Source organism: Crotalus tigris, unplaced genomic scaffold (genome assembly GCF_016545835.1).
Source record: "Crotalus tigris isolate CLP2741 ecotype Arizona unplaced genomic scaffold, ASM1654583v1 scf7180000019068.10715455, whole genome shotgun sequence".
NCBI lineage: Eukaryota > Metazoa > Chordata > Lepidosauria > Squamata > Viperidae > Crotalus > Crotalus tigris.
Genome location: NW_024097358.1, coordinates 4,164,530 through 4,189,204, shown reverse-complemented (window position 1 = coordinate 4,189,204; position 24,675 = coordinate 4,164,530). Strand labels below are relative to the sequence as shown.

Below are 24,675 nucleotides of genomic sequence, written 5' to 3'. Positions count from 1 at the left end.
TTAAATACAGTAATCCACTTGCCTACTTAAGAGCAGGTATTCCATTAGCAAGATATGCCTAAGATAATAATGGCTGAGTACAATATGGAAGCCGGCTAAATAAAGACAACTCCCCAAAGGTATTAATGAACACATGATTCTGCAATGAATCCTGAATTTGGTAAAATTTCAGTGGGGATAATCGTTAGATTTCTGCCTATGGAAAGAGAAAACATATTGCATTGTCAATGGCTGTCTCATTGTCCATTTTGTGATTTGGGTGGGGTTTTTCCCCTTTTTAAAAAAACCTCTGTGTTGCATAATAACACAAAAGAACTCTAAAAATTAGAATCAAGTAAATATTTCTATTTACTTTTACTCCACAGTAAGTGAAGGACGGAAGGAGCTAGATCAGGAGTAATGACTTCGTGGTTTCCCCATGGCTAGAGAGAATACTCTCTTTCAAAGTTGCAGGAAACCATTTCTCCTTGACTTGATTTCATTTGAAAGTTCCTTTGTTCACTACTTATGAAGCCACAGTCGGTTCCTCCCAGGTCCTCTGATACCTTCAGTTATTGTATTGCAGAATTCCCACCTGGCAGGTAGAATTCCAGGGATAGAGCAGAAACGAAGACAAAGGAGTTGGCTTCGATTTGACTGCATCCTCGCCTCCCTTTAAGTTCTAAATGCTGATAAATGGTAGAACCATATGGAAGCTTCCTTTATGATCCAGTAGAGCAGGGGCCTTCAAACCTGGCCCTTTTATGACTTGTGGACTTCAACTCCCAGAATTCCTCCGCCAGCCACCTGCTCTGATTCCCCCAGCTCAAACATACTTGCGCATGCTGGCTGAGGAATTCTGGGAGTTGAAGTCCACAAGTCATAAGAGGGCCAAGTTTGAAGACCCCTGCAGTAGAGCAAAATGCAGGCTTCATTAGCCCAATGAGCGACTTGGGATAAGAGGTGGAAGTCAGCCTATGCAGAAGATCTTGAATGACCTCCAGCCATAACTCAGGCTGCAAATGCATCAATGGAATCTTTAAACAGATGGAGAAATCTTGGAGAGAAAAAAAAATTCCCACGCTACAGGTCCCCTCCCAGTTCTGCATCCTTACACATACTGTATACACATGTTCCTTTAAAGCCCTTCCAAAAGATTTTACAGTTTAAAAAACTTTCTGGAGTGCTAAGCAGACCTTGACCAGTCCAGCCTCTGGGGAAAAAAAAAACCCCATCTTATGCACTGTTCCAGAAGCTCCTTTTGCCATCCCTGTAATATCCTCCCAGGAATTGGGGATTGAGCATGTCTTTTTGAATTGATGAAATAAAGAAATGCAGATGTAGAAAAACTGCACTATACACACATCCACAGTGCATTACGGCATATTCAAATCTAATTGCTGCATTTGACGGGTAAATTTTCTTTACTTCCTAATCAAGATTTAAAACATCTGAAGTGTTTCGTGTCTATGTCACTGCAGACTACTGATTGCATCTAAGATCTCTACTATTTGGTTATGAACTTGCTACTAGAAAGCGATATATTATGCACAATAATAATCTGTCAACTACTATTTGCGTGTTCCCCTGCAGGAGCCGTTAATATAGACTCCTGTCATGTTTTCAATTTCGATTTCAATGCTCACCAGTTCCCACCAGTACAGATGCCTGCTTAGATGTTCCTGTCTTAAAGGATAGGGATCCACCTGCTCTTTTAATGTCCTGCAGTGCCATTCGAATAGCAAGCTGGGAATTTAAAATTGAACTAGGCATTTTGAGAACAACTGCTGAGCATGTTCTCCAAGCCTGAAACTAATGTGGGAAACCAGTATGTTTCTGAATATAAACCTTTATCCCTGTCTCTTCTCATAGGCTATATTAGCATCGTGTACCCTGTACTTGCGCATTAGTTGACTAAAAAGATTACAAGGCTGCTTTGTGAAAGTGGCTTGCGGAGACAAAAACCCATCAGTGTAAAAGTACAGCTTCAGAAACAATGATCATTTACCTCAAAGACAAGACAAAGGAACCCTCCAAAGAGAAACAGAATTAGAAATAGCAGAAACTGAAATTGCAAGCCGAAAGGAATAAATATATCTTAATCTCGTTGTCAAAAGAACACATTAGATTTTACAGATTTCTTTGGCTTTGTTCCATAGCTCAAGATTCATGCCTACAAGCTTGAGCTCAGTTGGGATCATGGAATCGAAAAGAATCATAGGCCTGGAAGGGACCTTGGAGGTCTTCTAGTCCAACCTCCTGCAGAAGGCAGGAAAATTTATATCATTCTGGATAAATGGTTGTCCAATCCTTTCTCTCTTTTTTTTGAAAATATTTTATTGGTTTTTTAGTTTTTAAGAAAAAGTACTCAGGACACACCGTGGTGTTTGGGTAATCAGGTGTTCCAAAATAAAAACATAAATAAACAACTCAACTCAATACATTCACTGTCTCCTCTCTATTTCCCTCAAATGACATAATACGTTTAAAATATCCCATTTCTAAATTAAATTTCTATTAGTACTAAGCCTGTTTTAAAACTTTATCAGTTTACAATTACCAAAATCAAATTTCACTTTAACTCAACAAGTTATCAATTCAGATATCCCTTCCAGATATATTCTAGTTCTTAATTTCTCTCATCCCTCCTTTTATCACCAATCTCATTTATTTCTTCTTCCATTACACAATAGCTATCTTAATTAAAAAATAATGTTAATTCACTTCAATTCATTACAGAAACTTCAAATTTCATCCAATTGGTTGTCATATGGATAAACGGTTGTCCAATCCTTTCTTGAAAAGCTCCAGCTAAGGTGTACCCACAACTCCCCGAGCCAAGCTGTTCCATTGGTTAATTGTTCTTTCATTTGCTTTCATTTGAGGGGGAGATAAGTTTTTGATGGAAATTATACCCAGAGGATACATCATTAAACATTCTCCAAACCACAAAACCATTTATGTTTTCCAAGAAAGGACATTTGGACCAAGGTTATTGGGTAATGCACAACCAAACACAGGTTAATTTTTCATACCTGTTAAAATAGGAGAGCTTGTTCAGAGGGAGTTGTCATTTTTTTTAGTGGTCCCTTATGGGTTCTTGCAGCCTGCATCTCTGCCCCAGGGTTTCTGCTGACTTAATTTGGAAGGTTCTACTTTAAATGCAATGTGCCACTAGTAGTGGAACACTTTAAAAACTAGTCTTTCGGTTGTTTTATATCTCATCAATCATTCGCACAGTTAAGCTAACAAAACGATAAGAGCAGATGAGCGTATTTATCGGAGTGATGGTGAAACCATTAGCTCTAAGCTCTCACGCGTTGTCTGGTTTTGATCATGGAAACTCGGTTGAAATGTCAACACTCAACATGCAGCAAGTTTTGTGTTCGGTTTGTGAATGATGTGATTAATTTATTCCAAGGGGAGCGTTTTATGAATCATTTCAGACAAGGAACATTCTTGCTCTGCCTTTTGGCATTTTTGGGAGCTGTTATTTGAAAGTACCTTATGGATTTATGCTCCATTTCTCCGGGATTGGACTTCTTATCATACTGAGCCATAGTGGCGCAGAGATTAGAATTCAGTATTGTAGGCTGACTCTGCCCACTGCCGGGAGTTCGATCCTGACCAGTTCAAGGTTGACTCAGTCTTCCATCTTTCTGAGATCAATAAAATGAGGAGCCAGACTGTTGGGGGCAAGATGTTGACTCTGTGAACTGCTTAGAGAGGACCGAAAAGCACTATGAAGCAGTATATAAGTCTAAGCGCTATTGCTATTATCTCTATGATTTCCCAAGAAAAGTTTTCGGGTGGAACTCTGCCTGAGTTATGCAGTCGGCAAAATTGACTGTCATGACTTATGATAGAAATCTGAGATCCCATTATGGTCCTAAGTTGATTACTACCTGTATAAAATTTTCACATAAAATTGAATTATGCTGTTGAGATTCAGTCACAAATCTTACTACCAGAGGTTTTACATCTTAAGGGTGTACATTTTTTGAACATAACCATTGTGTGTTCAGAATGCTCAAATCTGAATTGAAAATGGAGGGTTTTGTGTCCAGAATAGGCTGTCTGGACTATCAGGGAAATGCCTCAAACTTAAAAACAAGTTTTTTTTTTCAAGCTCCGTGTCCAGAATCATCGTTTTAGATTTGCATCTGGTTGAAACAGAAATATTTTGCACGTGGTTAAGTCTCAATGGCCAAGGGAAAAAGCAGTCTACTATTTTCATTATCACTTGCATCTGAAAACCAGATAGAAATTCAATTTACTTTTCTTGGGATGCTGTTATTTCATTCAAACAGCTGGGAGCACAATCCTTGGACCACTTGCTCGGTTTCATGTGGAGGAGGAATTCAGAGGAGAAGCTTTGTCTGTGTGGAAGAGACCATGCATGGGGAGATATTGCAAGTAGACGAATGGAAATGTATGTATGCTCCTAAACCCAGGGTCATGCAAGCTTGCAACCTATACGATTGCCCTAAGTGGATAGCTCTGGAGTGGTCACAGGTAAGGAAGCAGAATATTTAAACTTCTTTCGGGGGGGGAAGCTTTCACATGTAGTCAGTGTTTGGGATGATTGATGACACATTATATAGATAAGATAAGCTTTATTGTCATTTTTTTTACTGTTGGCACAACGACACACATCAAAAATGAAATTTAGTTGCCCGCTTTCAAAGTGAAACACATACACGACACACACCTAAAACATACTATGTACAACATATGTATAGACCGACACCCCTACATATACGTAGCAAATAAATATTAAATACTGTCCATCTTGAATATATAACGGAAGGAGGAAGCTTGAGAGTTCACAAGGTTAATGCTGTATGGGATGAAACTATGGCTGAATCTGAATGTTCTGCTTCGAATACCACGAAACCCCTCCTCCCAGAAGGGAACAAGGAAAACAGGTTGTGAACAGGATGTGTAGTGTCCCAGATAATCTTACAGACCCTGCACAAACAACGCTTCTGTGCTATGTCCTGGATGGGAGGGAGGGAACTGCCAATGATCTTTTCGGCCATTCTCACCACTCTCTGCACCGCCTTCCTGTCTGAAGCAGTGATGCCTCCAAACCAGACCGTGATGCTGTATGACAGGATGCTCTCGATCGTCCCCCTGTAGAAAGTGGTCAGGACAGGGGAAGGAAGATGTGCTTTTCTCATGCAATGCAGAAAATGCAGGAGCTGCTGTGCCCACTTTACCAGTTTCTCACTGTTGAGTGACCAAGCCAGCCTACTCATTAGTTGCACACCCAGGAATTTGATGGAAACTTCCTTGCATATTTGGGTGTACATCACCCAGGTAGTCCACGACCACAATTGAGCCCAAATTTTCTATTGCTAAGCAAGACATTAGCTAAGTGAGTCTTGCTCCATTTTGTGACCTTTTTTTGTCCTGGCTGTTCAGTGAATCACTACAGTTGTTAAATTAGTAACACGGTTGTTAAGTGAATCGGATTTGCCCACTGACTTTGCTAGTCAGAATGTCACAAACGTTGATCCCATGATCCCGGGACACTGCAACCATCATAAATGTGAGTCAGTTGCCAAGCATCTGAATTATGAGCACATGACCGTGGGTGATGCTGCAACAGTCGTTAAGTGTGAAAAGTGGTCATAAGTCACTTTTTTTTCAGTGTCGTAACTTTGAACGCTCACTAAATGAGCTGTTGTAAGTCAAGGACTACCAATACTGATAACATTAATACTTGCATACAGATAAATGTAACCTCCAGAATATTTTTCCATGTTATTGGGATTCAGGGTTGCAATGCTATACCTCCATATATATATAAAAAAAAGGCTTCTTAGATGAACGGTCTTCCAATTTGTCCATATCACAGTTTCAACAAATGTGAAAGGAGTATGTGTGTTCTGGTAATCTCTTCCCCTCCCCCTACATGCACACCAAATGTACTACACAACAATCAGAAACCTCCCCGTGAGTGTTTCGGAGGAGAAAATAGCAAATAATATATGTGTTTGTCTTAGAATTCTACTTTATTATAGTGCTCAAGTCCATTCTAAATGAAAAATGCAAAGCAATAAATAATAACTATAATAATCGGAGGTCAAAAAGCAGCCACCAAATTTGGAAGTACACAATTTACTGAGCTTGATACTACTGACTTTGTAAACAAAAACATGGTCTTGCTTAGAACTTCCTACATCCTGCAGTTATGCCTTCTTCATCCCTGTGATCTTAGAACCAAAACCTTTGGGGGGAAAACCCAGCTGTTGTAGGAGAAGAGCAGGCACACCTGGGTGGTAGTGGTGGAGGAGTTAAGTGCATCATCAGCCTAGAATTGTTTCATTGCCACAAATGCTCCAAGTCCACTTCCCCTTGAACTCCATTGATCCTTATCTGGCATCAATTTTGTACTGAACTTTAGTTGACTAGATTCCTGAGTATAGGCTTGAGCAAAAAACAACAACAACACCTTTCTGAACTGCAACTTAACGTATGGCCCTGACCCTTTGCTCCTAACAGCTGGCAATCTTGATAGTGGTTGACCCAAGTTAGGTCTTGCAGAAGGAAGATTCTAATTTCTTGATCAGAAAAATGACAAAACATTCTGATAACCAGGTTTATGAGTGCCAGACATCATGGATGGTGCAAAGGGCAGCATAGCAATACTGTGACATTTGTTAGCCATCTTAGTTTTTGACTGATATATATCTTTCTACAGTGCACCGTGACCTGTGGCCAAGGGTTACGCTACCGAGTGGTTCTGTGTATTGATCACCGTGGACAGCATACTGGTGGTTGTAATCCTCAGTTAAAACTCCACATAAAAGAAGAGTGTCTAGTGCCAGTCCCTTGTCATAAACCCAAAGGTAACTGTAATATTCTCTTTATTTCCTTAGAAAATTTACATGGCTGCCTAACAATAGAAATAGAAATAGAATAAACAGAGTTGGAAGGGACCTTGGAGGTCTTCTAGTCCAACCCCCTGCTCAGGCAAGAAACCTTATACCATTTCAGACAATGGTTGTCCAATCTCTTCTTGAAGCCTCCAGTGTTGGAGCATTCACAACTTCTGGAGGCAAGTTGTTTCACTGATTAATTGTTCTAACTATAAGGGAATTTCTCCTTAGTTCTAGGTTGCTTCTCTCCTTGATTAGTTTCCATCCTTTGCTTCTTGTCCTGCCTTCAGGCGCTTTGGAGAATAGCTTGACTCCCTCTTCTTTGTGGCAGCCCCTGAGATACTGGAACACTGCTATCATGTCACCCCTCGTCTTTCTTTCATACTAGCCTCATGTCTCTGGCATCATCTTTGTACTGCAGAGGTCTTCAAACCTGGCCCTTTTATGACTTGTGGACTTTAACTCCCAGAATTCTTCAGCCAGCCTGCCTGGCTGAGGAATTCTGGGAGTTGAAGTCCACAAGTCATAAAAGGGCCAAGTTTGAAGACCCTTATTGTACTGCATTCTCTCCATACTAACATGCATGTATTTCCTGTTCCAGAGAAAAGCCCCATTGAAGCCAGATTGCCTTGGTTCAAGCAAGCCCATGAAATGGAAGAGACTAGGATTGTGTCTGAAGAACCCATGTGAGTTTGCTTTATTTTTCTTTTCTTTTTTTTCTGATATGGAAACTAAATGCCTGATGCATTTTCCTGACTGTTGGTAAAGTTTGCTATTTCCTGCCAATTCATCTGGCGTTTGAATTTTCTTGGGCTGGGTCTGGTGTTGCAGCTCAAACCTCAGATTCTTCCCAGCAGAATTCGTCAATTATTGGGGGGAGGGGAGGGAAACATGGCAGCCAAAACATGTTTGAAGTTTTAGCTTCAAAAGTGTCACAGTGGTTTTCTGGCTATTCGAAGAATCGACCTGCCAGAAAATATTTTGCATGGGTGACTTTTGTTCCAGAATAGCTCTAGAAAGATTGAGTGGTGAACTTTCCATGAAGAGGGAAGAGCAGAGAAGAATGTTAGTGATGCCTATATGGAAATCTCTGGTGATCCAAACATTCGTTCGTTCGTTCATTCATTCATTCGTTCATTCATTCATTCATTCATTCATTCATTTTCTTCCTCTCTGCCTCCTCTCGAAAGAATTGATTGAAGACTATACTAACTCTGTTTAGGTCTGACATCCTTTGATAAATGTATTGCTAGACATTTTGCTTAAGTCAGAGGTGGGGAACTATGGCCCCTTTATGACTTGTGGATTCAACTCCCAGAATTCCCGAGCCAGCAATTCCTGGCTGGCTCGGGAATTCTGGGAGTTGAAGTCCACAAGCCATAAAAAAACCATAGTTCTGTATCCATGGCTTAAGTCAACCGATACAGGAACTACATATCTAGGGATTGTAGGCAATAGATTTGAAGGCAAGATTCAAACCCATGTATGGGAATTGCCAGAAAGCTGTCTTTGTTTAAATATTAAGACAAGCTTCCTAAAAGTAAAAATAAAAAATGTTTTTTTCTTTTTTAGCCCTCTTTGACTTGGAGATATTTAAGCATTCTCTCATTTAGATCCTTCACAGAATTGAGGTAGATAATGCCCTAAGTCAGGCTGAGCTTTCCTTCTGCACTTCTCTATATTTAATTTTCCTAGTTTTGCAGTTAATTGACAATATCTCAAGATCCACACGAATCCTTTTCTGGGTTTGGATTGAGTAATGCATCCTTCTGGAAAAGATAAGCGATTTAATGATGAAAATATAGGAATTTGTTCAGTTTCCAGTGCATCAAAGCTAGTTTCTACTTCATAACTTTTTATCCGAATTGTCTGTGGTGCTATCAGCCTTAGCTTTAGCTTTATAAAAGGCAGCAGTACTGAGAGACTCTCCAAAATATGCCAAAATAAAATATTAAAATTAAATTCTTCTGCCCCCTCGCACGTGTCCCAAATTTCATATAATGTGCGTTTGTAAAGTCTTTTAAAAATGATTTAAATTAGAAAAATAGTGAGGGTTTTTTTCTTCTCATTTTGAAGACTGTTTGTAAAGCTAAGCCAAGGAAAATGGAGGTTTAGCTTTTCTGGTTTTTACTGGTAGAATGTGATGATAGTTGAAACCCATCATTATCGTAAACTTTTCTCTCGTGAGCCTTCATTATTTACAGCAGGCTTTTCAATAATCCTTTATAAAAGGATTCCATACATCCTTAAAAAAAATAAGCTTAAATAAATAGAGGTCTTGGCTGCATCTTAAAAGAGGCCAAGTGCCGAAACTGGTGGACGTGTGATGAGGAGAAGGAAGAGGAAGTGATAGGGTTTCCAGATTTCATTTAGTCAGTTCAAATGTTTTCATTCATAGATTCACATCTGTAGATTCCTATCTGAAGATTTTCACCAGATGTTAGCTACCAATGAGTGATAATTTGTACATTAGAATGGTCACCTAATGCCTACACAAGGTAATGAAGATTCATTGAGGGGAACTAGAAAAAGTCCTCGGGATCCATCTCCTGTTCCCCTTATCCATGACTAGAAGCAAGTCCTGAGTTTCAATTAACATTAAATTAATGCTATGGTATATCCTGATATATAATGTGAAATAGATCTGGTTTTCTATTCTCTTCGTGGTGTTCATGAGCTAGCTAACTTCTTGGAATTGATGGAAGTTGCAAATCTGTTACACTTCTTTTTCCCCTTTTCATTTCTTGGAAGCCTCTTCAGATGTCATATACCCCCAGTCTAAATAGGCCTGTTAGGAATTCCTTCGTTATATCTTCTCGTGGGTTTTAATGAAAGTATGGGAAGCCAAGACAGTGGATGGCCATTGGAGAGACGCTTTACAGAATAACAGAATAGATTGCTATTGCTATTATCTCTGTGACTTCCCAAGAAAAGTTTTCGGGTGCGACTCTGTCTGAGCTATGCAGTGGGCAAAATTGACTTCAGTTCATTTTGCTATTGCTGTACAGCAGACATGTCAAACACAAGGCCCGGAGGCCAGATGCAGCCCACGAAGTGGTTTCATGTGGCCCGCGAAGCCATCCTGGAAACAGTGAGGGAACGGCCCCCGTTGCCTTGGCCCTGGCCCAGGCCGGCCGAGAGCCAATGTACAATTTTATGGTGGCCATCTATGCTGAAACGCATTCAGTCTTAGCTCCACAAGGCTGTCCAGAAACAGCGAGGAACCAGCCCCTGCTGCGTCGGCCCCACCCCCTGGGTGCATGCTGGGGAGGTGTCACCCTTTGTGAGGAATGAAGAAATGGACCATGCCTTGGCGCTTGCCCTGGTCCCACCCCCTTCTGCCAGAGACCCTCAGAACTGTCCTACTCCTGCCCAGGCCCCCACAGGTACCCTTGACGCGAACAATGTAGAACTGGCCACGCCCACCCAGTTGGCCACACCCACCTGGCCCCCCAAGGGCAACCACAATGCTGATGTGGCCCTCAATGAAATTGAGTTTGACACCCCTGCTGTACAGTGTCATGTGTTAGCACAGCTTCTTTTATGTTGCCCATTGCAGCACGGCTGATGGAACATTATTTGTCTCAGCTTGTTAATAGCAAGTGCTGCTCTTCATGCAGCTGTTTTGCAGCAATACCTCAAGCATCCATTGACCAGAGACTTAGTTTAAATGTCTTGTAGCTAAGAAAGTGTAAAGAGCTTTAGCCCATAGGATGGTTGGGTACAGAAATACGTATAGTCTTCAAAATAGCATGCAGCCTGATGGAAAGCCTTGCCATTGACTATCTGAAGAACGATAAGCGTTCACACTTTGCAGGTAGAGAGATGTGCTACATGGGTAGATAGTGTTGTTCATCCATCGATTTCGATGAAGACCTTGACATCTTGTGGGTTATGGGCCATCAACGATGTGTCCGTAGGTGGCTAATAAGACCGATGTTAGCACGGAATATTCTGCCACATACTGAACAAAGAAATGTAGACACTGTTACTTCAGCATTTGCAGCTCTGGCTTTGCGGAGTGCTCGCTTTTCTTGTGCCAAGATTGTCCTTCTGTGTTCATATGTCTGGCAACCCTGGTAAACCAAGGTGCGCCATGTCGGTCGATCATGCGCCAGAAGTTCCCAAGAGATGGTAGATAGTATTAGAGATAGTAGTAGATAGTAGTAGATAGTAGATGGTAGATAGTAGATAGTAGATAGATAGTATTAAAGATTGTCTTCCGTTGCTACCCCCCAAAACTGGTTCTTTATTTGTTGCATTTATATCTTCCTCTTCTTCCATGATACTTAAAACACTTAAGATTCCTAGGGCGTTTTTCTTTCAAGTATTCTCTTGAATGATGCTTTTTAACTTTGGCAAGGCTGCTGCGTCAGATGCCTTCAGACCATGATTTGGCTTTTAGATCTTGTCAGAAGTGACTGCGTGGACCATTAGGGCAACAGTAGGTTCTTTCCCTCTCCTCTGTGAACATTCTTCTCTGCCTAGGTGCAGAAATGGCCAAGCGGTTATTGCCATGTGACATCCATTTATTTGAAGGACCTCTTATGAAAATGCCACTGAAAGGGAATGATGGATGGAACCCTCTTGAAAATAGCTTTTCCATCTATCTGAACTTAACAATTATCTGCATATTTTGGATGTCTTCCCGGCCATTGTGAGATAACAGCCCTCTCTCTATATATATATGAATGGGTTAATTGAGTTTAGCGATAACGTCCAACTCTATTGAAATATAATCAGAATTTTGTCAAAGCCTTCTCAGAGATGGAAAAAGAGTGAGGCGACAACCTTTTTAAGTTTCAACAATGTAGGTGCAGGGTTAGTTTTAACTCCAAACAGCCCTGGGTTTGTTAGGGCTAAACTACCCTCTCTAGGTTAGCCAGGAAGGGTGAACAGGAATGAGATGGTAACAGAAGGTGAAATGTCTCTTCATGCTGCATGAAGAGAATGGAGCTGAAGTCCTAGACTTCATGCTGCTTTTTCCAAAAAAACAACTTACTTACTTACTTTCTTTCTTTCTTTCTTTCTTTCTTTCTTTCTTTCTTTCTTTCTTTCTTTCTTTCTTTCTTTCTTTCTTTCTTTCTTTCTCTCTTTTTCCTTTTCTTCTTTCTGTCTCCCTCTCTTTCTTCTTTCTCTCTTTCTCTCTTTCTTCTTTCTTTTTCTCTCTTTCTTTTTCTTCTCTTCTTTCTGTCTCTTCTTTCTTTCTCTCTTTCTTTCTTTCTTTCTTTTTTCTCTTCTTTCTCTCTTTCTTCTTTCTTCTTTCTCTTTCTTTCTTTCTTTCTTTCTTCTTTCTCTCTCTCTCTCCTTCCTTCCTTCCTTCCTTCCTTCCTTCCTTCCTTCCTTCCTTCCTTCAAAAAGGTTTCGCTTCTCATCCAAGAAGCAGAACTGAAGAAGCAAAACATTTTCAAAGGGACAAAAAAAAACAAAACCCAAGAAAGTTCAGTTGCCTTGTGGAAAAAAAAGCACCTTTGGGAGAATGATCAGGACTAGAGAGGCTAAATTAAAGGAAGGGACAGCATGTTGGATGGTGTTTGGTTGACTCGATCTCATCCTACACGTAGACACCAAAGGTTGTTATGATGTGGTTTTGTTGCAGGTTTGTCCCCGAGCCTTGGTCCCCTTGCAGTGCCTCTTGCGGCCATGGTACTCAGAGGCGTGATGTCAAGTGCCACATTTATCTTGCGTTTACTCAGGCTGAGGTGGAGCTGCCTGACGAGGAATGTGAAGGACCCAAACCACTGACCGAGCGGAGTTGCCGGCTGGAACCGTGTGATGCGGATCCTGTCCTATACACCCTGCCTTTCCTACCCTCCGAAGAGGCTGGTAAAGTTTTTTATGACTGGGAATACATCGGCTTTACTCCCTGCTCAGCAACATGCAACGGAGGTATTACGCTTTTACACTGTGTGTGCTTTGCGCTCATGGCGACCATCTTAATAGTAATTCACGCCAGTCTCAAGGGTGGCTGCTAGAGATGATAATAATAATAATAATGATGATGATGATGATGATGATAATAGTAGTAGTAGTAGTAGTAGTAGTAGTAGTAGTAGTAGTAGTAGTAAAGTTGGAAGGCACCTTGGAGGTCATCTAATCCAACTCCCTGCTCAGGCAGGAAACCCTATACCATTTCAGACAAATGGCTGTCCAGTCTCTTCTTAAAAACTTCCAGTGTTGGAGCATTCACCGCTTCTGGAGGCAAGTTGTTCCACTGGTTAATTGTTCTAACTGTCAGGAAATTTCTCCTTAGTTCTAGGTTGCTTCTCTCCTGCTTAGTTTCCATCCATTGCTTCTCGTCCTGCCTTCCAGGGGCTTTAGAGAATAGCTTGACTCCCTCTTCTTTGGGGTAGCCCCTGAGATATTGGAACACTGCTATCCTGTCCCCCCTTGTCCTTATCTTCGTTAAACTAGACATACCCAATTCCAGCAGCCTTTCCTTATATGTTTTAGCCTCCAGTCCCCTGATCATCTTTGTTGCTCTTCTCTGTTCTCTTTCCAGAGTCTCAGCATCTTTTTTATATCGCGGTTTGAGTGCTGAAATGTGAGTGTGCAGGTTGTCCTCGGCTAAGGGCCACAGCTGAGCCCAAAATTTCCATTGCGAAGCGAGACATCAGTTAAGGGAGTTTGCCCCATTTTACGACCTTTCACGGCACGGTGGTTAAGTGAATCCTTGCAGCTGTTAAACGAGTCAAGGGGTTGTGAAGGGAATCTGCCTTCCCCATTGACTCAAGGTCGCAAAAGGGGATCCTGCGACCCCGAGACCCTGCGACCGTCATAAATATGAGTCAGTTGCCAAATATTCGAATTTTGATCACGTGACCCTGGGGATGCTGAAATAGTCCTAAGTATGAAAAATGGCCATAATTCGCTTTTTTTTTTCAGTTGCAATTTTGAACGGTCACTAAATGAATCGTAAGTCGAGGGCTGTCTATCGTTGATCACTCTTAACTGGTGGTTTAATGAAGAGCAAGGTGTGTCTGCCAAATGATTTTCCCCCAGGTCACACCTTGGTTTTTTTTCCCCTCCCTTTATGTGCCATGGATAATATCCAGTTATGAGGTAATGTAATTTTGAATGATTGGAGACAGATGTAACTGCTTGAGATGGTCTTATAAAAGTCACTTATCACTCCTATCCAGGGATAAAAATCCGTACCCGGTTTATAACTAATTAGTGGAAGTCATCAATTTTACACTCGTACCTTCTCGAGGAGACGTCTCCCAGTCTTGCAATTTCCACAGAGTCAGCTAAAAATAAAAAACGGGCCTCTTTGGTAACCACGGAGCGTTTGAGAAAGCCATTCCTGATGAATTAGGAGAAGAGATATTTATGGCAATAATTGTCTAGCCGTCCGTCCTGCAGGTGAAAACAAACAGCATCGAATGAAATGTGAAGTTTTCCGTGAAACTGTAGTTTCCCCGAATAACGAGGCTCTTCGTTTTTATTAGGCAGTGCAGCGAAAGGACAAAAGGTGCTTGAAATCCTGCAAATCTTTTTAACGAAAGAGAAAGATTAAGCTGTCTTGAGATCAGATTTGTAGCCCTGGGTAAAATCATGAGGGGGAAATGCATCTGAAAGGAAGGAAACAGATTCCTTGAACTGTGACCGTTTTCAATCTTGCGTATCGCATTATGTATGTTTCTCCAGCACCATCTAATACCAATGAAAGCTCATTCAGTGAGTGACTTTGGTTCTATTTCATTTAGTTGGATGGTGGGAATTACTTCTTTGTTTTACCGTCTCAAATATGCATGAGTCTTCCGAGGCATCTTTGCACCCCATAAAAGGGACTCTGCCCAACATTTGCTAGAAAGATTTGCAATACAAGGAGATGAAGTGTGACAGTGTTCTGCATTTTGGGATTTGAGCGTTGGAGTTTAGGGTGGTGCCCCTGTTTTCAGCAGCTGATCCATCACTTAAAACACCATTTTCCTCCAGTGACAAGTAAAGCAGAAAATGAGAGTGCTCAATAGTAAGGCCTTAAGAGCTGTCTGTCAGGTCTGCACCCTCTTAAACCTCTAAATAGAAGCAATCCTTGGCTCCATTTGTTGAGAAAGGTATAGTTTTATTAGAAGTCAATTGTATCCAATCAGAATAGAGCTGGAAAAGATCTTGGAGGTCTTCTAGTCCAATCCCATGCTCAAGCAGGATACCCTATGCAATTTCAGACAAATGGCTGTCCAGTCTCTTCTCAAAAGCCTCCAATGATGAAACACCCACAACTTCTGATGGCAAGCCATTCCACGGGTTAATTGTTCTCAATGTTAGGAAGTTTCTCCATAATTCCAACTTGCTTCTCTCCTTGATTAGTTCCCATCCATTGTTTCTTGTCTTGCCTTCTGGTGCTTTGGAAAATAAGTTGATCCTTTCTTTTTTGTGGCAGCCTCTCAAATACTGGAATACTGCTATCATGTCCCCCCTAGTCCTTCTTTTCTCTAGACTAGCCAAACTCAAATCCTGCAACCATTTTCCATATGTTTTAGTCTCCAGGCCTTTAATCATCTTAATTGCTCTTTGCACTTTTCCCAAAGTCTCAACATCTTTTTTGTAATGCGGTGACCAAAACTGGATGCAGTCAAACGGGCTATGCATTACTGAAGTTTTAAACTGGATTAATGGTATAGTTTTCAAAATCATAGGAGGGAAGAATTCTGATGTCCTCTGGCCAGACTCTGCTTTTCTTTTCTTTTTTCTTAAAAAAAAAATCTACCTGTTAAAATTTAAGAAGATTCGGAAAAATTGGAATGGGTTGAGAGAAGGGTGAAAAGAATGAACAAGGATTGGCAACCAGGTCCTATAAAGATAGACTGAAGGAATTGAGTGCATTAAACCTTGACCAAAGACCGTGGGAGTGGGCTTGGGGAAATGATGGAACTCTTCAAAGGGCTAGGAAGGTGTTGTGCAGAACACAACCAAGGCCTGTTCTTCATTGCTCCAGATTTTAGTCCTTGGAATAACGATCTTAAATTGCAGCAGGCAAAATCTAGCTGAATGTTTATAGGGTTTAAATTAAGAATAGGGGAACAGTATATGGCTGGCAAGGGAAGAGGGATGTGGTACATAAGCGGTATATAAGTCTTATAAATAAATAAAATAAATAAATACAGTCCTGGGCAGAGAAAGGGCCAAGTGATCCATTCATTTAAAACTGTTGTGTGGCAGTTTCATAAGGATTCTGACCAGCCACCCTCCCATAGTTTGCTGTTGACTGGACAGGTGCTTGTCAGAAATGGTATAGCATCTCCTGCTTGAGCAGGGGGGGTTGGACTAGATGACCTACAAGGTCCCTTCCAGCTCTGTTACTTGGTAAACTAGTAGAATTGTGCACCAAAGAACCAATAAGGAATCGGAGCAGGTTTCATGGCAGCATTGTCTTCACATAAATTACGGCGGAAGAATGTATATGTAGAAATATTTTTCAACACTACTCTGTTGCAAAAGATTTGAGGTCAGTGACTGCTCGTTGGTTTGTTTTTCCACCCAGGGACTCAAGACGCCATTGCTGTCTGCTTACACGAAGAGACAAAACAAGCTGTCAATGATAGCCTGTGTGACAGTTCAAAGAGACCTCCACCAATGAGCCTTGCGTGCAATGCAAGGCTTTGCCCCCCAAGGTAGGACGTAGGTAATGCCTTTGGGATGAATGATGAAAGTTTATTGGTGGAAGATATCCTGTGATGGTGCACAGTGCTGGGCTAAAATAAGAGTTCTCAATTGTTTTCATTCCTCTGTTTTGCTCTGTGTGTGTGTGTGTGTGTGTGTGTGTGTGTCTGTGTGGGTGTGTGTGATTTCACAAAGCATTCCTCTTGTACTTTATGGTGTGGCTTGCTTAGGGCTCTGATGTCATCATATTTTGGAACAGATGGCAAGTAGGACCTTGGACACAATGTACTGCCACCTGTGGCGTTGGAATCCAGACCAGACAGGTGCATTGCCAGCAACCTGGAGGGTCTGTGGTTGGATCTGAAAGCTGCAAAGACCTGAAGCCTCATTCCTTACAAGCATGCAACCAGCTTGACTGTCCCCCACTTTGGCATGTTGAAGAATGGCAAGAGGTAAGATGGTCTGCCGACTACGAGGACTGGAAACCACCTCCAAGGAGAACGACACTCTAGCTGAGTGAGATTAATGAGAAGCCATTGATAGTGCAGTGTTCTGAATTTAGAGTAGAGTAGAGTAGAGTAAAGTAGAACAGAACAGAACAGAATAGAGCTGGAAGGGACCTTGGAGGTCTTCTACCATCTCAGACAAGTAACTGTCTAGTCTCTTCTTAAAAATCTCCAGTGATGGAGTGCCTGCGATTTCTGGGGGTAAGCTGTTCCACTGGTTGATTGTCCTCACTGTCAGGAACTTTCCAGGTTGCTTCTCTCCTTGACCAGTTTCCAACCATTGTTTCTTGTCCTTCTCTCTGGTGCTTTGGTGAATAACGTGACCCCCTCCTCCTTGTGGCAGTCCCTCAAGTACTGGAACATTACTATCATGTCTCCCCTATTTCTTCTTTTCTTTAGACTAGCCAAACCCAAGTCCCGTAGCCGTTCTTTGTATGTTTTAGTCTCCAGGCCTTTGACCATCTTGGTTTCTTCTCCTTAGTGCTCCCAGACTTGTGGTGGTGGCACCCAGAATCGCAAGGTGACCTGCCAGCAGCTGTTGATGGATGGAAGCTTTCTGAAACTTGGTCATGAGAAGTGCCCTCAACCTAGACTGGCCAGTTCCAGAGCCTGTGCAAAAATAGACTGCCCTCCTCAGTTGGTGGTGGGACCGTGGTCTAGGGTGCGTAGCTTAAAATAAGAATGCTTTTAAAGAATTTATTTATGCCTTTTCTCCCATCTTCCTCCCCCCTCTGTCCATTTGCCCTCCCCTTTCCTCCTTTTCTTTCCCCTCCTCTCCTTCCTTCCCTCCCTCCCTCCCCTCCCCCTCCCCTTCTCCTCCTCCTTTTCCTTCTCCTCCTCCTCCTCTTCTTCCAATCCTCCTCCTCCTCCTCCTTCTTCTCTCTCCCATCCTTTTCCTTCTCCTCTTCCTCTCCCTCCCATCCTTTTCCTTCTCCTTCTCCTCTCTCTCCCATCCTTTTTCTTCTCCTCTTCTTCCAATCCTCCTCCTCCTCCTCCTTCTTCTCTCTCCCATCCTTTTCCTTCTCCTCTTCCTCTCCCTCCCATCCTTTTCCTTCTCCTTCTCCTCTCCCTCCCATCCTTTTCCTTCTCCTTCTCCTCTCTCTCCCATCCTTTTTCTTCTCCTCTTCTTCCAATCCTCCTCCTCCTCCTCCTTCTTCTCTCTCCCATCCTTTTCCTTCTCCTCTTCCTCTCCCTCCCATCCTTCTCCTTCTCCTCTCTCTCCCATCCTTTTTCTTCTCCTTCTGTTTCTCCTTCTCCTGTCCCTTTCCCAATCCCCCTTTCCCCCTTCCCGCTATTCCTGATCAAGTGCCCTCTAAGGGAGGGGTCCCCAACGGGGAGGGGTGCGAGACAATATTCCGGGGGATGCAAAAACCTGGGTTTAGACGTTTCAAAATGATAGTGTATATGTATAACCAGGTATTCCTTTTGTAAGGGGTGCGAGAATATATCAGAAGCGTCCTAGGGGGGGGCGGGGTATAGAAGAGGTTGGGGGGCCGCTGCTCTAAGGCAATCCAATGAAAGCACAACCCTTTGAGAGCGAGATGGGCCCTGCCACATTTTTTATTTCAAGTTGGCACACTTTGATCACATCCTTCCTTTTGCAGTGCTCTGTAAGCTGTGGGGTTGGCACACAAAGAAGGAAAGCCACCTGCCAAAAGCTCACGGCCAGAGGCCAACATCTGGCATTAAATGGATCCCTGTGTAGCAGCTTTCCAGCATCCCAGCTTGTCAAGCCTTGCCACAGGAATGCCTGCCGAAGTAAGTGGTGTTCTTTCGCTCTGTTTGTGAAGGGGAAAAGTCCCCCTGCATCCCAGCTTCAAAAACATTCCACTTACCCCAAGATGTAACCCATGTGCCAGACCTTCCCCTTAAGAATCCATGGCAGAGCCTATTAGCCCATGATTTCAAAGTGCCCGTGCTTTGTTAAAAAAATAAAAAAAATAAAATACTAAGTCTGAGATGTCCATCAACTATCTGCAGTTTTTACAAACCCTGGGAGGCTTTTCTTTGTGGAACTTGGTGTTGATTTTTCCACAGCAACTATTGTTCCTCTGCAGCTTGGTAGTTTTTTTTTTTTTTTCATCTTTCGTACTGCTTTTCGGCAAAACAAACTCTTCCTTTTTGCCCCAAACACACAAAAGATATATATAAAAAAAAACCTAACCCCACCACATTTGCCCAGATTCCCCTCTAGATTTCCTTTAAACTCTGGTGCTTTTTTTACCTGCAGGGAAAGGCTAACTCAAGGGACAAATTGCATTTAAAAAAATAAAGAAATCAGCAATTTTACATTTGGGATTTCCCCCTACCCCTCTTTAAAAGCAATTCTTGGAGGGCGGCCCTCTTGATTTGTGGGTTTTTCCACGTTGACTTTTTTTATGTCAAGACCAACTCTTCTCTAAAAAATATAGTTCCGGGGCAGGTGTGTTGCCTCCCTGTCTTGCGCAATAAAATTGGATGAAAAAACTTGTTTGCTTTCTCAGTTGGAGCTGTATTAAGGGAAATGGCACATTTGAAGATTCCACGATTGAGACGACAGAGAGATACCCCAATTTGGAAATATTTTGATGCTAGATTTAGAGAATAAGATACCCTTTAGTTTTGCACAACATTTGGAGCTTGGTCAAGGCTGTCCTGCGTTTCAATCAATAACTTAAATTTTCCGAAAATCTAGAATTGAATTTACCTAGCTTATCTTAGAGAAAACACAGAACATATCTGTTTGTAAAAAGCTAAAGTATCTTACAGGTCAACTAGTTCAAATATTTTGTGTCTTTAGTTATCCACCATTTACTCAAATGTCTACATAAAATATTCACTCCTGCTCTGCTGAACACCGAGTGTCCTGTGTGCATGAAACTTACCATTGTTTCTACTATTTGCTTTGCTCTTCCTTTGACTTTAATCATTAGGAATCACTTTTTCTGTTACACTTGTTAGCATCCCTGAGCTCATTCTGCTGTCTTCTACAGCCCTGCCTTATCGTCTTCTCTACATGGGCCTTGCCAAGATCTCTAACCGTTCTGATTGGCCTTTAAAGCAGGTAGTCCTTGACTTACAACAGTCCGTTCAAGGTTACAATGGCATTGAAAAAAGTGACCGAGGACCATTTTTCACACTTAATGATGGTTGCAGCAACTGCTTGGCAACTGACTTGGCAACTGACTCACATTTATGATGGCTGCATTGTCCCAGGGCCAAGTGAACCCTTTTGTGATTTTCTGGCAAGCAAAGTCAAAGGGGAAGCGAATTTCATTAAACCGCCATGTTACTAACTGAACAACTGCAGTGATTCACTTAACAAACTGTTGTGTGAAAAGTTGTGAAATGGGGCAAAATTCACTTAACAAACATGTCACTGAGCAACAAAAATGTTGGGCTCATTTGTGATCGTCTCATCTCATTGCTTTGTCATCAAAAAAAGGTCCGCTTATTCTGATTCCATGAAGGTAACGAGAGCTCTAAGTTTAGATTAAATAAAGTCTAAATAAACAGATTAGATTAAATAAAGCCATCAGACTCAAGAGGTCACAGTGTTTAGGCTGCAAAGATGTCTTTGACAGCCACCCACGTTGTAAATCCCATAATAACTAATTTAGCCAATCAGAGGATGTGTTCTCATGGCCACTTTGAAACCAGTCGAAAAATGGGCGGCTGGCAAGTTGACATTAAAGTAACTCTAGTGCATCAATTAAAAGGAAATCAAAGGATATTAAATCATGTTAGATCAGGTCAGCTCATAATAATATACAGTGATCACTATGGGTTCTTGTAAGGATCAATCAGGACCTTGGATAGCCTCCAGTGAATTTAGCTGGTGAGTGGTACAAAGATAATTGTTTCAGCAGGATTAGAGTTATCTGAAGCCATAGCAAAAAGGTGAGCGCAGCCAGACCTTCAGGTTTCTCTACCCCTCTAGAAGCTGATTACATTTTTATTTTCATGGTAATTTGTAGCATTTAAATGGTAAAGCAGAATTTTCACTGAGCTATTTATTAGGCAGAAGATCTGGTTCAAAACTCAGACTGCTTGCTATCAATTGTTTCAAAAATCTGAACATTGACACTAAGACTATATTGCAATATTAGTTTGGCAGCAAACATAGAGTCCTAATGGAAACATTTATTTGGCTTTAATGACTATCGCTGGGTGCTTAGCTTCATTCTTCAACATTGTATTAAAAACAACCCATCCAACAAAATAAGAGTTGAAATAATTATTGATATGTTCATAATACAAAACTTCTTTTTGAGATTTTATTGCCTGGTGAGCATGCCAAGATCCTGACGTTCAAAAAAAAAATTTTTTTTTTAATGAAGCTCTATGGACTTAAAGGAATGTCCTTGGCTGAGTATTTCACGAAATATTTTTGAACTTCATATATATATATGAATTTATTTAATTATAGATATTTCTATGGCAGCGTGTCCAATCAGCAGATTGTTTGGTGGAGAGTGATATTAAAGAAACGTTGTGAAGTTTTGCTGTAGCTGTAATGTATGCCATGAAGGAATATAATCCAAAAAAGCAACAAAAAAGAATGTTTATTCTGATGGTTGAGAAACATGTTTTGAAAAGGGAAAGAGGCCTAAAGAAACTGTCACATAAGATCAGTTTTTAGATGGTTTATATTAAACATTGCCTATAGCCAAGATACACAATGAGCAGAATCATGTTTCAGTTATCATTGGCTGGTTCAATCTCCAGTTTTAGGGTGCAGCTCACTGTTGAGTATTCTCTACCCATATATAGTAAGGCTGGTCTAGAACACTTGTTCACGGTTTCCTAATTTTCACAAAGACAAGTAGTTATTAAGAGGTTGTATGTTTCGTCGTGTTCCTGCATGCAACCCTCTTTCTCCCTTTCATTGTAGAAGTTGGTGGACGGTACAAGTAGTCCTCAACTAACAACAGTTTGTTTAGTGACCATTCCAAGTTAAATGACACTGAAAATGTGACTTACGACCGTTTTCCACAGTTGTCACCTTTGCGGCATCCCCATGATCATGTGATCAAAAGTCAGATGCTGGGCAACTGGTTTGTATTTTTGGTCTATGTCCCAAGGTCATGTTTTGCAATCTTCTGACAAGCAAAAGTCAGTGTGGAAACCAGATTCACTTCACAACTGGGTTACTAACTTATCGACTGAAGTGATTCTCATCACAAGTGTGGCAAGAAAGGTCATAACATGGGGCAAAATTCACTTAGGGAATGTCTCGCTTAACGACAGAAATTTTGGGCTCAGCTGTGGTGGTAAGCTGAGGACTTCCTGTATTAGGACTCTTTCTAGCCAACCTGCTAAATTACTACTTCACTGATGCCTTGCTTGCTTCAAAGTCTGATTGACCTTCCCAAGAACAATTGGAGATTTAGCATATTAGTATCCCAAGCCTCAGCTCTCCATATTCCATCCAGATAAATGTTGGTCTGAAACGCTTCTAGGTAAACTGAGTTCCCAACCTTTAAAGCCAGTGGTTCTCAACCTGTGGGTCGGGACCCCATTTGGGGTCGAACGACCATTTCACGGGAGTCGCCAAACAAGGCTGTCCGCCATTTTTCCCCCCTTTTCTTTGGCCACGCCCCTGGCACCTGGGGATGTATAAGTGGTTGCGGGTCACCACAACATGGGGAACTGTATTATGGGGTCGCGGCATTAGAAAGGTTGAGAACCACTGTTTAAAGCAGAATAAATGATACGGTGAAAATGCAAAACAATAACGAAAACATATACCTGTTCTCAGTGTTACCTTTGCCATTTCAGATCTAAAAGAAGAAAAGAAATCCAGACTTTTTAACAAGCCACAGATACTGGGTATCCATAAAGTCTATATTCAGACAAGACAAGAGAAACGCATTAATTTCACTGTGGGGAGCAGAGCTTATTTACTTCCCAAAACATCTGTCATCGTCAGGTGTCCTGTTCGGAGATTCCAGAAGATGCTTATTCGGTGGGAGAAAGATGGGCAGCCTCTCCAGATTTCTAAACATCTTGGTGTCACCAAATCAGGATCTCTCAAGATCAATAATCTTGAAGCTTCAGACACTGGAGCGTATAAGTGCATTGCAGGATCTGCCCAGGAGATCTTTGTTCTTAAGCTCATTGGCACAAGCAACAAACTACTGGAATCTGCCACCACCCAAAAAGAAGCAAAATGGCACCAAATAAATCAGATCTGGCAGTTGTGGAGCCAGAAAAGTCAGCGGTATCTGCGTGATGAACAAGTGAACGACCAGCCTGCTTCAGAACATCTTAAAACTCAGAGGAGAAATTCAGAAGGAGGACACCACGCTCATGGATTCACAGCCGAGCAACTCAAAACGGTGGCTTCGCCTAATGCTTACAGTATGGATACAGACCGTTTTGATGAGCTGATAAAAAATCTCAGCCATCTCATTGAAGCTGGAGAAATTAGCAATGATTTGGCTTCCCAGTTTGTCTATCAGTTGATTGCTGAGTTAGTGAAGCCATCGCAGTCTGCTCCCGGCAAAGGAGAAGAGTCTGCAAATGAGAAACTTGACAAATCACAAAGAGTGACGGATAATCTCAGCACAAAAACTGTAGGCGCCCCAATAGTGAGAAATTCAAAAGGAGCCATTATGGTCAAGCCACAGGAGGTTTGTTCAAACGAAACTGTAACTCTGCAAATTGGGGGCACCTTTTTGTTAACCAAGAATGTCAGCATAATAAATTTGCTCTGTGCAATTGCTGGAGTTAGCAACCTAAAATATACTTGGACCAAAGATGGAGTGCCATTAAAGCCTGCTGAGAAGTAAGTAATGTTAAATATTTCAGCCATTCTGCACTCACCTGAATTATAGTTGTCGTTATCACATAATATGCGACTATATTGTAGACATAACAGTATCTTTGTGAAAATCCTTCTTAAATTGTAAGCTTAGCATTTTGCCTTTAAGCTTCAAGGTCTTTCAAACAATTTTAGGACCCATATTATGTCTTGGATCTACCCTTTTCCATGTTTTAGAATGCTTAATTACTGGCTTATTGATTTCCCCTTTACTTCTCCTCTTATTGTGAAAAACTCTTTCCCTTTTGTCTTTCTGCTTTTCTTTTAGCCCTCCCCAAAACTCATATTTCAACTGAACACTACCCATGACTCACTTATAAATCAAAGACAAATATTTTGGACACTGAATATTAAACAGGTCAAGTTGACTTTATTGTAGCATTCACAGATGTTTCTAGTAATTGCTGGCCTGCAAAAAATGTGGCATGCAGTGTTTTCTGGCTGGTTTAAAAGGCATGAGGGTATAGTTAAGATAAAGATACTAAGGGTTTATATTTACACTTGAGCACTGATGAACATACCAAATAAGCTACATCAATCTTACAAGCAAATACCTCTGTGTCCCACTTGTAAAGCTTACTCACAATTGTTAGATCGATTAATCTGACAGATTGTTTATTTAGCACTCACTATTGAAAATCCTGTGTGTGTGTGTGTGTGTGTATATATATATATATATATATATATATATATATATATATATATATATATATATATATGAATCTCTACACTGACATTGGATGATGTCGAAGGTACTAGGATGAGCAAATCTCTAGGGAATTCCAGTGGTATAGCACAGATTGGGAAATCAGAATAACATTTTCAAAAAAAAAGTCACTGACAAGCCATTTTAGCATTCTTGCTAAAAACAACAACAGAACATAGAAAAGTT

General features: G+C 41.3%; 1 protein-coding gene across 8 annotated transcripts in view; it reads left to right on the top strand.

The window, feature by feature from the left end:
• ADAMTSL3 (ADAMTS like 3) overlaps positions 1-24,675 on the top strand; it is a 168,222-nt gene that overhangs the window by 130,415 nt on the left and 13,132 nt on the right. For 7 of the 8 annotated variants that reach the window (XR_005558603.1, XM_039358892.1, XM_039358891.1 and 4 more), the window contains 9 exons: positions 4,290-4,494; positions 6,689-6,836; positions 7,468-7,552; positions 12,466-12,755; positions 16,354-16,483; positions 16,732-16,924; positions 17,460-17,639; positions 18,583-18,736; positions 22,739-23,747. Coding sequence is in view for 7 of the 8 variants with exons in the window: in XM_039358892.1 (XP_039214826.1) it covers positions 4,290-4,494; positions 6,689-6,836; positions 7,468-7,552; positions 12,466-12,755; positions 16,354-16,483; positions 16,732-16,924; positions 17,460-17,639; positions 18,583-18,736; positions 22,739-23,747 (2,394 nt within the window). In the remaining variant the exon portion in view is untranslated. Of the gene's footprint in view, positions 1-4,289; positions 4,495-6,688; positions 6,837-7,467; positions 7,553-12,465; positions 12,756-16,353; positions 16,484-16,731; positions 16,925-17,459; positions 17,640-18,582; positions 18,737-22,738; positions 23,748-24,675 lie in introns of those variants that run through there. The other variant, XM_039358898.1, reaches the window with a different exon arrangement.